Source organism: Aplysia californica, unplaced genomic scaffold, assembly GCF_000002075.1.
Source record: "Aplysia californica isolate F4 #8 unplaced genomic scaffold, AplCal3.0 scaffold00961, whole genome shotgun sequence".
NCBI lineage: Eukaryota > Metazoa > Mollusca > Gastropoda > Aplysiida > Aplysiidae > Aplysia > Aplysia californica.
Genome location: NW_004798231.1, coordinates 107,144 through 120,301, shown reverse-complemented (window position 1 = coordinate 120,301; position 13,158 = coordinate 107,144). Strand labels below are relative to the sequence as shown.

Sequence of the window (13,158 nt, the reverse complement as noted above, 5' to 3'; positions counted from 1 at the left end):
CAGTTAGGTTGCATCCCTACTCTTTGTGTAGCCTATTTCAAATAGATCTAGATCTAGATCTAGAATCTAGATCTAGAATCTAAATCTAGAATCTAGAGTAGAATCTATATATATCTAGATCTAGATCTATATTATTCTAGTATATTTGGTAATCAAGACTTCTGGATTTCTTCTCTGAATGTGAACAAATGGATCGTGGACTTTAACGAACGGAACTACAAGATCACCTACAATTCTACTATGCTTGAACGAGAAATGCCCCCCCCCCCCCCTTTTGAGAATGGCCTAAAGACACTTCAGTCAGTGGCACTGCCCCGCCGGGGGGAAATCTCTCTCTACTCTAGACTCTAGATTTAGATCGAGATTCTAGATCTACTAATGGCAAACACAACAACTTCAAATACCGTTTTCAGCTTGTCTTGCTTGGTAGTTTGTTAGAAAAACATCGACATAACATAAGCCTATGGGAACAATGATGATGATGATGAGGAACAAAGGATGCAATCTGAAGAAAGCGTGTCAATACGGGTCGCAGATCAGTCAGTGCTAGCAGCAGCAGCTGGGCCAGCAGTAAGCAGTGCGTGCCTCTAATAAGCTCGTTTCGTTAAACGTCGACATCCAAATTTCCATTCCACTTTTTAGTGTCAGGTCTCGTTCCTTGAGCGATTTTCTCGCCTTCAACTTCCTTTTCCCTCGAAGACCACGAGTGGTAAGACACGTTTTTCCACTCAGACAGAAAATTCCACTTGAAATTGGCCTTGTTAGCTAATTTTAAAACATAATTGCTTGTAATTTTGCGCCCATCAAATCAATTTATTCTGTACAATTATTAATTGTATACTCTCACCGTGTCTTTTTTCAGTGCGGTTTGTTAAACCAGTCTTCAGTCGTCCTGACGAAACAGCACAGCAAAAATGGTTGCCCAGAAGAAAGCGGTAAGAAATGCACCATTTCAGACAGTTAACCTTGGTAGAAAATGAGATTTGGGTTTCCTAACTGTATGAATGGTAAAGCCTAAGTGCCAATAACTTTTACAGTTGACTTTTACAGTTGCACTGCTTTTCAGTCTTATGTCCAAAAGTGCTGGAATGACTCAACAGTAGTAGGCTAAGTAGGCACCTGCTGCAGCGGGGCGGGGCAGTAGATCTAGATCTACCAGAATCCCCCCCCATTATATTCTGTGCATCAAACATAGTCACACACAGCTAAAAGTAGGCTAATGGGTGTCGAGTAATTAGTTGAGTCAAAAGTCATTACGGCCAGCACAAGATTATCCCTTAACGTTGGGGTGTGCCCCACTGAGTGAAACACCCTGGATTGGTCCAGTGCACACTACTACGCGATTATTAGCCTAGACATAGTGAGGCATTGTAATAGACTGTTGACCCTGTAACATGGGTCTCAATATTCCGCTATTTAGTGGATTTCCGCTGCCGGCATTTCCTCCGCTAACGTGACAGCGGGCCAATCAGAAATAGAGTAGCTGGGAGCAGAGTGACTGCCAGACCTCGGGAATTGCCAGGGAATTTGAAAAAAATCGCATAGACGCGGGAAAGTACATAAAAGATCTCGAATATTAATTGAAAACCAAATCCGATGTCTTTAAGTTCATTTTTGCCGGTCGCTATTGTGATATTAATAAGGCTTTTCCCGGTCTGAGAGTACGTTTCACGCGAACTGGCGGCAAGCGGAATTGTATGTGACACGGGTTCGCCTCGGGAAGATTGAAGAATACCGGACCACTCGTACATTATTGCGTGAGAAAGTGGGGAGGGGGGTCTCCCCCCTGACAAAATTTTAAGGAATAGATCTACCGGTCCGAGATTCTCCATTGAGAGATATTAAAAGGCCACCTCTATTCTCACCCGGTGTGAGAATAGTGCAGGCGAGTCTTGTGGCTATTCTCACCCGGTGCGCGTTCACCCTAAACCACAGAATTCTACACTGTGATAACAGAAAAATTGTAGAATTCTGTGCCGTGAACAAACGTTCCATTACAATTGTAGCCTACTAAAAGCGTACAGTTTTGTCTGTGGGCAGTGGAGAGAGAGAGGAGTAGCGCGAGAATTTCCGGGCAAAACAAATTTATTTACTTTTGTGTTTTAACATCATTTTTTAACTTTGTTTTGGTCAAAAGTCTGATAACGCAACATTTGTAGTATGCAGGTTCTGCATTACAGCCGTGGTGTCGCCTTGAAAATAATGTTTGTCACTGCTGTCGCTTGTGGGGGCAAAAAAAAAAGAAAAGAAAGTTATGCAAGCGCCTTGTCGGGCTCATCATTGTGACCGGTCAATGAACCTGAGCGCTGTGAAGTGCAGGACTCCGGAATGAGGGGAGATGTTGATTTTTTTTTAAAGATACACTGGGGGGTGGGGAGGGGCTGGACCAACACCAGAGGACAAAAAAAGAAAAGAAATTGGAAGCAAATTTTAATGTTTAAAATTTTGATTACTACTAGATATCTAGATCTACAGCTCTCTGCAAAGTAAAGTGAGCGTTGGTGCATGCCTTGTGTGTAATCGAGATCCGTCGTAACTACTCGTAAGCGTGTTAATGAACTTAGGGCAGGGGCCTAAGTGTTCGCGTTTCATTGGATGGGTGACAGTAAATTATGTCTCTCTATGTTTTAGCTTTTTGTTCAAGATTTGCAGATTTTCAGTGTCACTGCATCTTGCCCTCCCCCAGTTCTTACACCTCTCACACTGAATAGGTTTACTTGAGCTATACAAGTTATTACTCTACTTTGAGTTTGAGCATTAATTTTCTCTTTCACGTTTATTATATATGAATCATTAGACCCATACTTGTTCAAGTTCATGACAGTCGATATTCTGGTTCTAGGCCTTTTCTCGGGCTCAAAACAAGATTCATTTTTATGTTTATATAGATCTAGATATCTAGATCTGTATGGTAAGGTAAAATATGTCGCACAAGACCACAGTGCGCCACCACTTTCTATACCTAATCAAGATTGTAAATATTTGGTAAGTGACTCACTTGAAATTATCTTCCAAACCCTCAAACTGGTATGAAATAACCTTGCTTTGATAAATCGATGGTTTCTATTTCAACATTCTAGGGTCCAACGGTATAATAATAGTGGGTGTCTCGCCAAAATGGGTTTCTGTCCCGATCAAGTGGAAAGTTCCTCCTTTTTATAAATTCTGAGTTGAGACCCATGCTGTAGTGTAAGAGAAGTGGCCGTCTTGGGCGGGACTGATCTAGATCTAAGTGAAAAAAACAGCTTTTTTTATGCAATCCCAAGAGTGGAACAGTGGTGTCCTTTTCCGATCACCAGTATTCAGTATGTCAGTATAGATTTGATCCTCAACATGACCTTAAAAACCTGTGTGTAGTACATTTTACGTATCAGCTTACAATACAAGGAGGCCTGGTGTGTTGCTGGTGGTGGTTACATTGAGCACAGCACTTGTAGAACATGAAATAAAAATTTGAAGGTGCCGTATGTATAATACATGTGTCGAATCTGGTTTTCTATTGGGGTTTTTTTTTTTTTTTTAAATTTGCGTATTCTTTTTTAATCCCCCTGTACTGTAGATAAAAGTCCCCCAAATTTTTGCAACAAAACATTCCTAAGACTCTTGTTTGTCAATGAACTTTTTATTTTTAGATTTAAAAGCCATCAGATAAAATTTGATTTTCTCATTGTCATTGCTTCACCAGTGACACTGTCACTGATATGGTTAACCACCATTATGTCTAGACAATGTGAGAATGTCGCCTAAAAGAAGCCAACATTTTTCAGAGCTTCATCAATTTATTTGTTTACTTTTTTACTTTTTTTTTTTTTTTTTGCTTGTCAACAGAAAAAGACCGCGGACAACATCAATGCCCGTCTGGCTTTGGCAGTGAAGTCCGGTAAATATGTGCTGGGCTACAGACAAACTTTGAAGACCCTGAGGGCAGGCACTGCCAAGCTGGTGATCATTGCCAACAACACTCCCCCACTCAGGTACCATTGCTTGTTTGTTGGTTGTTTGTTTTTGTTTTTTTTTTGGGGGGGGGTATGACAAGGCTAACAGACAATTTCCTTTGAGTTTATGCCAGGTGTTCCTTGGTTGATGTGCTTATTTTTCAGTGGGGCGTTTTGAGATTTGTTCTTGTGGGGGTAGATGTGGTTTTCCCAACCAAGGTAAATGTTTGAGGTCGGAAATCCCTTTCAAAGGATATTTAATGCATATGGTGAGTTCAGGATAGACATTCGTTTCTTTAAAATTCCGAATTGATAGTATTCTTCTTTCTTTTCTTTTTTCCATCCTGATTTAATCCCTGCCGAACTAAATTATCGTTGCCTTGTAAGAGAAATGGGACTTTCTATCTTATGGTCTAAATGTTATGCTGCAGGATAAATTCTGGGTATAAGATTCTAACATGTTTGTTGAGCATTTCATGTGATTTAAAACTTCGGAGCCGCATTATTTTTTTGCGGTAAAGATGAAGTTTTCCATATTCTCATGTTTTTTGCTCTCTTTTTGAAGCTGATGAGCAAGCAGTATGGTAAGAAGCCAAAGGGTACACATTCTTTTGCTGTCTATGGTCCTGATAATCACAAGTTATGGTCTTCAAGATGTCTGCGTTGATAATGTTAGTGCTTTACTCCTGGTTGAGTAGCTGTTGTATTTTTGTGTGAACTTGTTAACACGTGTCCAAACATGACTCAACACTTTTTCTTTTCAGTTACTTTGTGGGTCATGTTTTTTTAGATAAATTATATTGTTATCCCTGTGCTGAGACTGCGGTGGTTTTCTTTTCTAAAGATAATGTCCATGCTCTTGGGGTGGTTTTTATTGTTTTATTATTCTTAGCCTCTTATTTTTTGGTTTGGGCACTTCTTTTCCATGTATTTTCTCCTTGAGGAGGAACTGTTTTCGTTTAGGTATTCTGATTCATTTTCAGTATATGTCTAGAAGACTGTTGATGGTTGGCGGGTGCTGTGGTGTGCCCTTTTTCTGTCAAACATCTATCCTCCTTACCTCTCCTTCCCCTTTTGGATGTTACTCTATAGTAACACGTAATCTTCTGTACTTCATGTGACTTGTGTTTCAAGAGCAATAGAAACTTACAGTGGTCTCTCTCTCTCTTTCTCTCTGTGCAAGCGGTTGGCGTGTGCCCGGGTGTGGTTAGCTCCTTCTTTCCTGTCACTGTCACACACACCAATCGTCTTGATCTCTCCTTTTTGTTACTCTCTTGTAACACGTCTTATCTTCAGCACTCACATGACCTAATTGTGGTGCTAGTGCCATAAAACTTTTTTTTAAGTTTCTCTTATTTATTATTAGACAACTGACGTTAAACCTGTGTGTTGCAGGAAATCCGAGATTGAGTACTACGCTATGTTGGCCAAGACTGGAGTTCACCACTATGCTGGCAACAACATTGAGCTCGGCACTGCCTGTGGAAAATACTTTCGCTGCTGCACCCTGTCCATCACCAACCCTGGTATGTGTACAAGACTAGAGTGTTACGCCCTACTTTTGCTTCTTATTGTGTAAATTGGAGGGGGTCGGGGGGCTTTTGTATTTCATTGTCATAGAGGTATTGTTACCTTGTTTATCCGGGTTTCCATAATTTTTTTGTAAAGCTCTAAGTTTGGAATGTATTCGGAATGTGTGGTATTGAAATTCACACCGTGGTTTTAGTCGGCAATTCCATGGGTGCTGGCACTCTTTGCCAGAGAGCCCTTCCATGCTGCCGTACAGTATAAGCAATGGTACAGTCTTTCTGTGGTGGGAACTCAACCTGCCATGGAAATATTACTCATTGGACATGTCAATTATTCTATTGCAGTTGGCTACTGGTTTTCATTGAACATCAGGCTTATGGTGCTCACCCAGACCTTGTATTTATTACTTATACACCACTTTGTCTGCATGCAGACAACTACACCTTTACAAAGTCATTGAAAATATTATATTTTTTTTTACTTCCTGTAGTTTTATTTTATCAGGTCGTGAACATTGCCTTGTTTTCTGAAGCAAATATCTAGTTCTACCAGATCAATTTAGCTATGGTGGTGCGATTCAGAAAATGAAATTAAACTAAAGCTGTTTTGATCCATTGAATTACCCTTCACGTAAATTTCAATTTAAACCAGGGTTTGTTAAAATTCAAGACTTTTTTTCAGGGGAGGGGATTCTCCAAAAAATTTCGGAATTCTGAATATTTTTTATTTTTTTTATTGCCGACGATTGTACTGTTGCATTGTGGATTTGTACAATTTCTTGCTTTGGGAAAGTGGGTGTGGACAAACTATTGATGCACTGCACTTGAAAGAGTTACACACACACTACCATTTCTCCTCCTACTTGAACATGAGAACATGAACACATGCAGGGAAAAGAATTACTGCTTGACCATCAAACAATAACATTGGTCTGACGTGTAGAGGCATTCATTGTAATTTATGTAATGTAAGTATTTAGATGAATGTTGGCTTCTGTATCATGTTTGTTACCTTGTGAAATATAACCTTATTGTAATTTTTTTATTATTCAAAACTCTCTCTCAGGGACTACGTTTTTTAAGTTAAAAACGTAAATTTCTTCCCGGCTTCAGGGGGGCTGCGCCCTCAATCTATCTTGACATACTTATCTTGTTCTTTTCATGCACTGAATGGGGGATTTGCGTCCATGTGTTTCTCTTTATTTGAACAGCGAGTGATGTTCAACACTTTCTAACATTTGGGGGGGGGGGGTATTATATGAGAGCATTTTGGCTGTACTTAACTTACGGGTTTCTTTGTTTCTTTCTACAGGTGACTCCGACATCATCCGCAGTATGCCCACAGAGCAGCAGCCATCTTCATAACTTTGAAATAAAGTTGATGGTCGTTGATTAAATTAAACATCTGCATTTGTCTCATTTTTGTGATTGGTGTGATGGAAGGAAAATTGTGATTGGTCTGAATGTCTGGTGGGACTTTACCTTTACAAATGGAAGGGCTTCCACACTCGTGGGTTGCATAGAGATCTACCACTACCAATGAATTATTTATAACTTTTATTGCCGATTGGTTCTCCCGTGTAGACTTTCATTTACAAAGTCAAGTTTATATATCGATTTGTCTTGAGACAAGGTGCTGCTGACCTTGGTTCGAACCATAGTAGTAACTGGCTTTTGGCCTTGGTTGGGTTTTCATGGCCCTCATTTATCTTTTTCAGCTGAAGTGTTAAGTTACGCAAGGTCTCACCTCTTGTGTAATAAGATAAGCTACTGCCTTCGGGTTCAGCCACACTGGGTGGTCAGGGGGGAGTTTGATGGAGTGTGCCTGCTTGAAGTGAATGGATCAGAAAATTTATTGTTAATGTTTGGTCCCTGTTGCATTGGTGGGTTGGCTACTCTGATGTGGTTTGCTCCTTCTTTCCTATTATATCTATCGCTATCGGTGAATGGTTGGCGAATGCTTTGGTGTGGTTTGCTCCTTCTTTCCTATCGTACATCTGTCACTATCACTATGTGGTTGACAAATGCTCTGGTGTGGTTTTCTCCTTGCCTATCAAACATTCACCATCCTTTTCTCCATCCTTTTCTCCATCCTTTCCTTTTGTTTGTTTTATTTGTTGTTACTCTTTTAAAGGATGTTACTAGTAGGTCCTACTTCTTTACTTTCTCTCTGTTGGTTTTGTCTGTTACCTTTTGCCGCCACTAAATTGACCGTATTGGGTCGATGTGCTTCTCTGGAGCATACTCAAACTATAAACGCCTTCAACTTTAAATATTCAGCATTTGTTTGACCTTATTGTGTTGCAAGTGCTGTAACAGTAACACTAAAACACTTGCTAAACTGAATACAGTGGAAATTGGAAACCTTATATTACACGCCCGGTAATAACGTATTTTTTTTAATCCCCGTTTTTTCCTACTCTTTGTCTCTATTAAAAGTTATCGGCAATAACAACCTCATCGGACCCCAATCAGTTACAGGAGGGACAAAGGCTCGTTAACAATGTGTAAAATGTGAGAGGGTAATGCAGTGATGGAGCAAGCCCACACAACTGCAAGCACATGTAGTAGCGGGTGAAGTGAGAGAGGGCTGCGGTGTGCTGCAGACTTCAACTTCAATCTAACCTAACCCTAGTCTTGTTGGATCAGTCCACACAAGCTCACTTCCCTTGCATTTCTGATATAACAACTTTTTTCTCTGGTCCCACCATCCCTGTTCTATTGTGTATCAGTATCAGGTTTCCACTGTATTTAGGCACAGCAATACCCCTACTCTGACTCTTTTTGAAAATTGGATTTCCCCATCTCACCATACTTCATACATATTGTACTCAATGAGGCAAGCTGTTGTCTCCGATTGTGTCCTCTGAAATATCTAATTACACTTACTGAACTGCTCTAAAAAGATAGTGTCAGTATGACTCCATTACTACTACTACTATTACTTCACTATTCAGTGGGTGCACATATTGGGCAAGTGAAAGTTTACGGGACCTGGGCCTGCCATTTGGGATTTACTTATGCACATTAGGGATCTCCACTTTCTGTTGGTGGCTGTCATGACAATGTCATAGGCTACATACTCATCATATTTTTTAAAAGGGGGGTTTTTATCTCTAAAATGGAAAGCTCAAGAAGACCTTTTCCCATGTGGCACACCAGTGCCCTGTACTGTTAATAATTTCCTCATCAGGAATACAGTCCACTGCCGTACCTTTGAGTTGTCGGGGTAGTGAAATTTGAAATGTACATTTAAAGATCATCCTACGTTCAAATTAACCCTTTGGGAAAACTACATCGTATGAAGTAGAAGAGGTGCTGGGACCTAAGAGAAAAATCAAGACAAGCGAAGTTGATTTCACTTGTATGAATGTAGCCAATAAATACATGTAATAATCTATGCACTTTGTAACTCTTTACTTTAGTTTAGAAATTGGCAGACACACACATGGTTTGTAAGACTCCAATACATAATACATGTAGTCCAGTGCACTGGATGCAGTTAGAGTTAAACTGAGAGAGGCCTATTTATTACATCTATTCCAGTCAAAGGTTTGTTTTAGTAGAGGTTTTACGGCGCTCGCAACTACCTAAGGTCATGTGAGTGAGCGCCAAGGGATGGAAGTCGACTATCAAGGCACCCTGGAAAAAGCGGGTCACAAAAGAGTGTGACGAACATACAAAAAGTGGGTGGTTGGTGGGTGCTCCGGTGTGGCTTGCTTTTTCTTTCCTATCAAATATCTGTCGTCCTTATCTCCCCTCCTTCTTTTTTATGTTTGTTACTCTCTTGTAACACCTCTAATCTTCTGGCGCTCGTATGACCTTATGCAGTTGCGAGCGCCGTAAAACCTCTACTAAAACAAAACATACAAAAGAAGTAGAGCAAAATGATAATGGTAAGGATTAGGGGGGGGGAAAGCAGCAGTTCCCTGTTGTAGTTCAGACACAGTTATTATGATATGAGCATGACATTGTCGGATCAGCCCATTTACAGTGGGTCAGACCAGACCATCAATGATTTATTTATAGAGGCACCAGCCATCCATGTCCAGGTGCTGTTTTAGCCTCAAATTTACAGTGGGTGTCGCATTCAACGAGGTTGCCGGGACGGCTTGTTATCCTCGTTAGATACGACCTCTCTTTGAATGTGACGAATGCTAAAGAAAGGAAAGGAGACAAGCAGGCGCGGTTCGTCCATAGAGCACGGTCGTGCAGTGCCCCCAACATTTTTTAATGTTCTGTTACGTAAAACACCCACAGTAATAAAATAAAAGAATCCAGAAACAAACACTAGCCTAATATACATCTATTATATCAAAACAAGGTCCTCACAGGCGCCATAACTGTCATTTCTGTGTCTATAGCGCCGTAAAACATCTACTATACCATGCCAAAGTCCACGCTCTTTAGCTAAACATAATAGGATATTCAACAGTGTAACCTGACCTATAAATCGCTCTTGGGGATAATCCAACCGATGACGACACTCGTAGCGAGTTTGGCGGTACATTAATAATAAGACGGCACATTTCAAATGTGCTCCTGCCGAATAGTGCCGAAACATAGCCCGCAGTAGGCAGTCTAAAAATAAACGCCATAGACCGGGCACTATTCTTTGCCAAAATTATATGAGCCCCGGAGCAATCCAGGGGAGTGCTCAAGTGAATTGTGATTGGTTCATTGTCTGTCTTGCCACTATTTTAAAGTGACTCTGTGACCGTGAACCTGAGGGAGGTGAACGACAAACATGACGGTCCTATGAGTTGTGCCTTTGAATGGTTTTGTAGTGGAGTAGTGAACGTTATTACTTGAGTGTTCAGTTCCTATACAGTATGAACGAAATTGATGTTTAGCCAACAAACTAAATTAGTACTAGATTTAGAAATGAAAGCACGAGGTCCTCCCTCACCAACCCAAAGATCCTAAAATTATACATGTACATCGTTTCATTTACTCTGCCCTTGACTATCTTCAGAATGTGATACATGTACTATGTAGCTTAATTGTGCACGTCCACTTTTTAGCCCCACGAGCCGCCCCTGATGCACAGTATTTTCGTGAACCAGTGAACTCGTCACACTACGGTAAAGTTGTCGCAGCTGAAAAATACGTGTGTCGAGTTCACCGAAAAAAAAGTACCCAAAAAAAACGGTGAACTCGTCTCACCACCTCCACCACACCAGCCATCTTGTACCATTTTAGATTTGTTTTATTGCATACAGTAAGGACTTGCAAATTTTAACAGGTTTTATATATTGCGCCCCAAAATGTGTCCGTTTTCTCTTTAAAGTGTTGAAACAAAAAGGTTGACATGTGTAGATTCTGACTGAGGAAACTTTGGTTTCTTATTTGTAAAATATCATTAATTAACGGTTAGATCTAACATGTGTGGGTTTGCCTGCCAATCCACAGTGAACTCGCCACACGTTTTTATTTTTCACAAGTTGGAGTATGTGATGAGACAATTGGAGTATGTGATGAGATAACTGTGACGAGATCACTGGAGGTATGTGACGACTCCACGTGTGACCAGTCTATACTGGAAGCCGTAATTTTCACATGAAATGTTGTGTGTAGCCATGTCCCGAATTGGAGATAAAGATGCTGTTTACATCCTTATTGCACCCAATAGTCAAACCAGGAATGCTGTACATAATATATCCAAGGATTTTGGACGATATAGGCCCTACGTCAGTCTTACTCTTACGTGAGTATCACTTTTGAAAATTCTGGGTTTTTTTTCAGGTAGATCTAGATCTATATCTAGAATCTAGATCTAGCCTATAGAATCTGTCCCTGTCGTTTTATTCAAGAAAAATTCTGAAATCATGCAAACTGATCCCAAAAATGTGAAATTATGCGATTCTGTTAATTTTAACAAAGTGTGATAAAGGAAAATAATCGAAAATTATGCAAAAAATGATCAAATTTTGCTAAATTACGCGGGGTGCATAATACTACGGGGACTGTAGAATAGAACCATCCTGTTTTAATCAAATAACTGTCTAAATTACTGCAGTATTGACATTTTTATTTACCTCGCAACATTAATTTTTGTCTAGAAAACGTTATTTTCCCGTTTATAGAACTGCTACGCAGGCTAGTTTTATATAAAATAGGGGCCTACTAATCTAGATCTAGATCTAGATTTAGATCTATATCTAGATATATATATCTATCATGCGAAAATTGGGATTGTTTCCAGCACTTCTCGCTTCTCACACACATCTTGCATAGGCCTACGTGTAGGCTATTAGATCTAGATATCTACACAGCTCACCAATGACACTTTTAGTGGCAACATTTGTACATGAAATTAATTTTAAATTGGGCGCCTTAATTTTGAACTAAAGGTTCTCCATGGTTCAATCGATTAGATTCTAGAAAAAAAGTGGCGGACTTGCTTTTAAAAGCGATATTCCCCAAGCTGTAGTAAACCTTTTAAAATCTGTAGAAACCACCCACTTTAAAATTTTATGGAATTTTCTAGAATACATGCAGCTAACAGCTATGTATAATACAAAAAAATATTGATCAGTTAAGACATATGGATACACGATGCAACAGCTGGGGAGTCTATAATATGTTCCATAGTTTAGGAAATATTAACATTAAGTTGCGTAACGAATTTTCGACCCCCCCCCCCCCCCCAACCAGGGCAACTACTGACTGAAGTTGTCTTTAGGCCATTCCCAAAAGGGGGATATTAGCATGTTCTTAATTATGCGCAATGAAATTGTAAATGAGCCGATTTATCACATGTCATGCTCACACTGTGCACTGACAACATATAGGAGGAGTCAACTGCTGCTTTTTTCCCCCCTCATCCATACTATCGTCATTTTCCGCTACTTCTTGTGTCATGTTTGAATTATTTGTCACTCTCTTATGAAAGTAACTGCTCTTTCATGGGTGCCTGACTTTGCGCTGTTGAGGCTGGAAAGGTGAGCAGAGTTAGCCTGATTCTCCGTTAGGACTTCTGTATCTCTGTTGAACATCCACCCTTTGGCGCTCATATGTCCTTATGCAGTTGCAAGCGCCGTAAAACCTTACTAAAACAAAAACAACCCAAGAATTTTTGACTACATTATAGAGGTGTCATCTCTGGCTCGGCAGAGGTTGATCACGTGCTAGGACACACCATTGTTTACGGTCGCTAGCTGTCGTCATCCTCGTACACTCTGTCCCTCTGTCCTAGCCTAGGCTAGTCCGTGCCCCATGGAGCAGGTGCGCCTACTACTAGATATTACTACTTAACTAATAAGCTACTTGCTGAAGAGATGAGATTAGACATTATGACGGTATTACATATTTTATGCGCTCCTTGTCCTTTGATGTTCCAAGTTAAACCCAGATCTACAGTCGATCATGAAATTGCCCTTCACAAAGAGAGTTGATCAGATCGAATTAGTTTCTGATAAAAGTTCATTTTTTTTATAACGCTTGCCTCATTATAATTAAGTATATAATTTGACGTTTTTTCCCGTTGATTAAGTAGACTGCTATTCCTTAGAAACAGCAGATTTCTACTGGCTCCGTAATAACAGCAATAACGTAGATAAAAACACAGAGCCTTTACAGTACATATTTAATGTATAATGCCTCTATGTTTTAACAGTCTTTTCAATTTCAAACGTTTTGGAAAAATTCTTCCATCCAACTGATATATGAGCTAGATATAGATCTATGCCCCC

General features: G+C 40.1%; 2 protein-coding genes across 2 annotated transcripts in view; one reads left to right on the top strand and one right to left on the bottom strand.

Moving 5' to 3' along the window:
- Nucleotides 1-604, bottom strand: part of LOC101862982 (pseudouridine-metabolizing bifunctional protein C1861.05) — a 28,527-nt gene extending 27,923 nt beyond the window's left edge. Inside the window, exon 1 of the mRNA XM_005110891.3 lies at nucleotides 405-604. The gene's annotated coding sequence lies outside the window, so the exon portion shown is untranslated. The remainder of the gene's footprint in view (nucleotides 1-404) is intronic.
- A 19-nt stretch (nucleotides 605-623) lies between these two features.
- LOC101862760 (60S ribosomal protein L30) lies at nucleotides 624-6,866 on the top strand. The gene is made up of 5 exons (XM_005110890.3): nucleotides 624-709; nucleotides 863-935; nucleotides 3,829-3,974; nucleotides 5,331-5,461; nucleotides 6,777-6,866. The coding sequence occupies exons 2-5, from the start codon at nucleotides 915-917 to the stop codon at nucleotides 6,827-6,829; spliced, it is 351 nt and encodes a 116-aa protein (XP_005110947.1). The 5' UTR covers nucleotides 624-709; nucleotides 863-914; the 3' UTR covers nucleotides 6,830-6,866.
- Nucleotides 6,867-13,158: the final 6,292 nt, after the last annotated feature.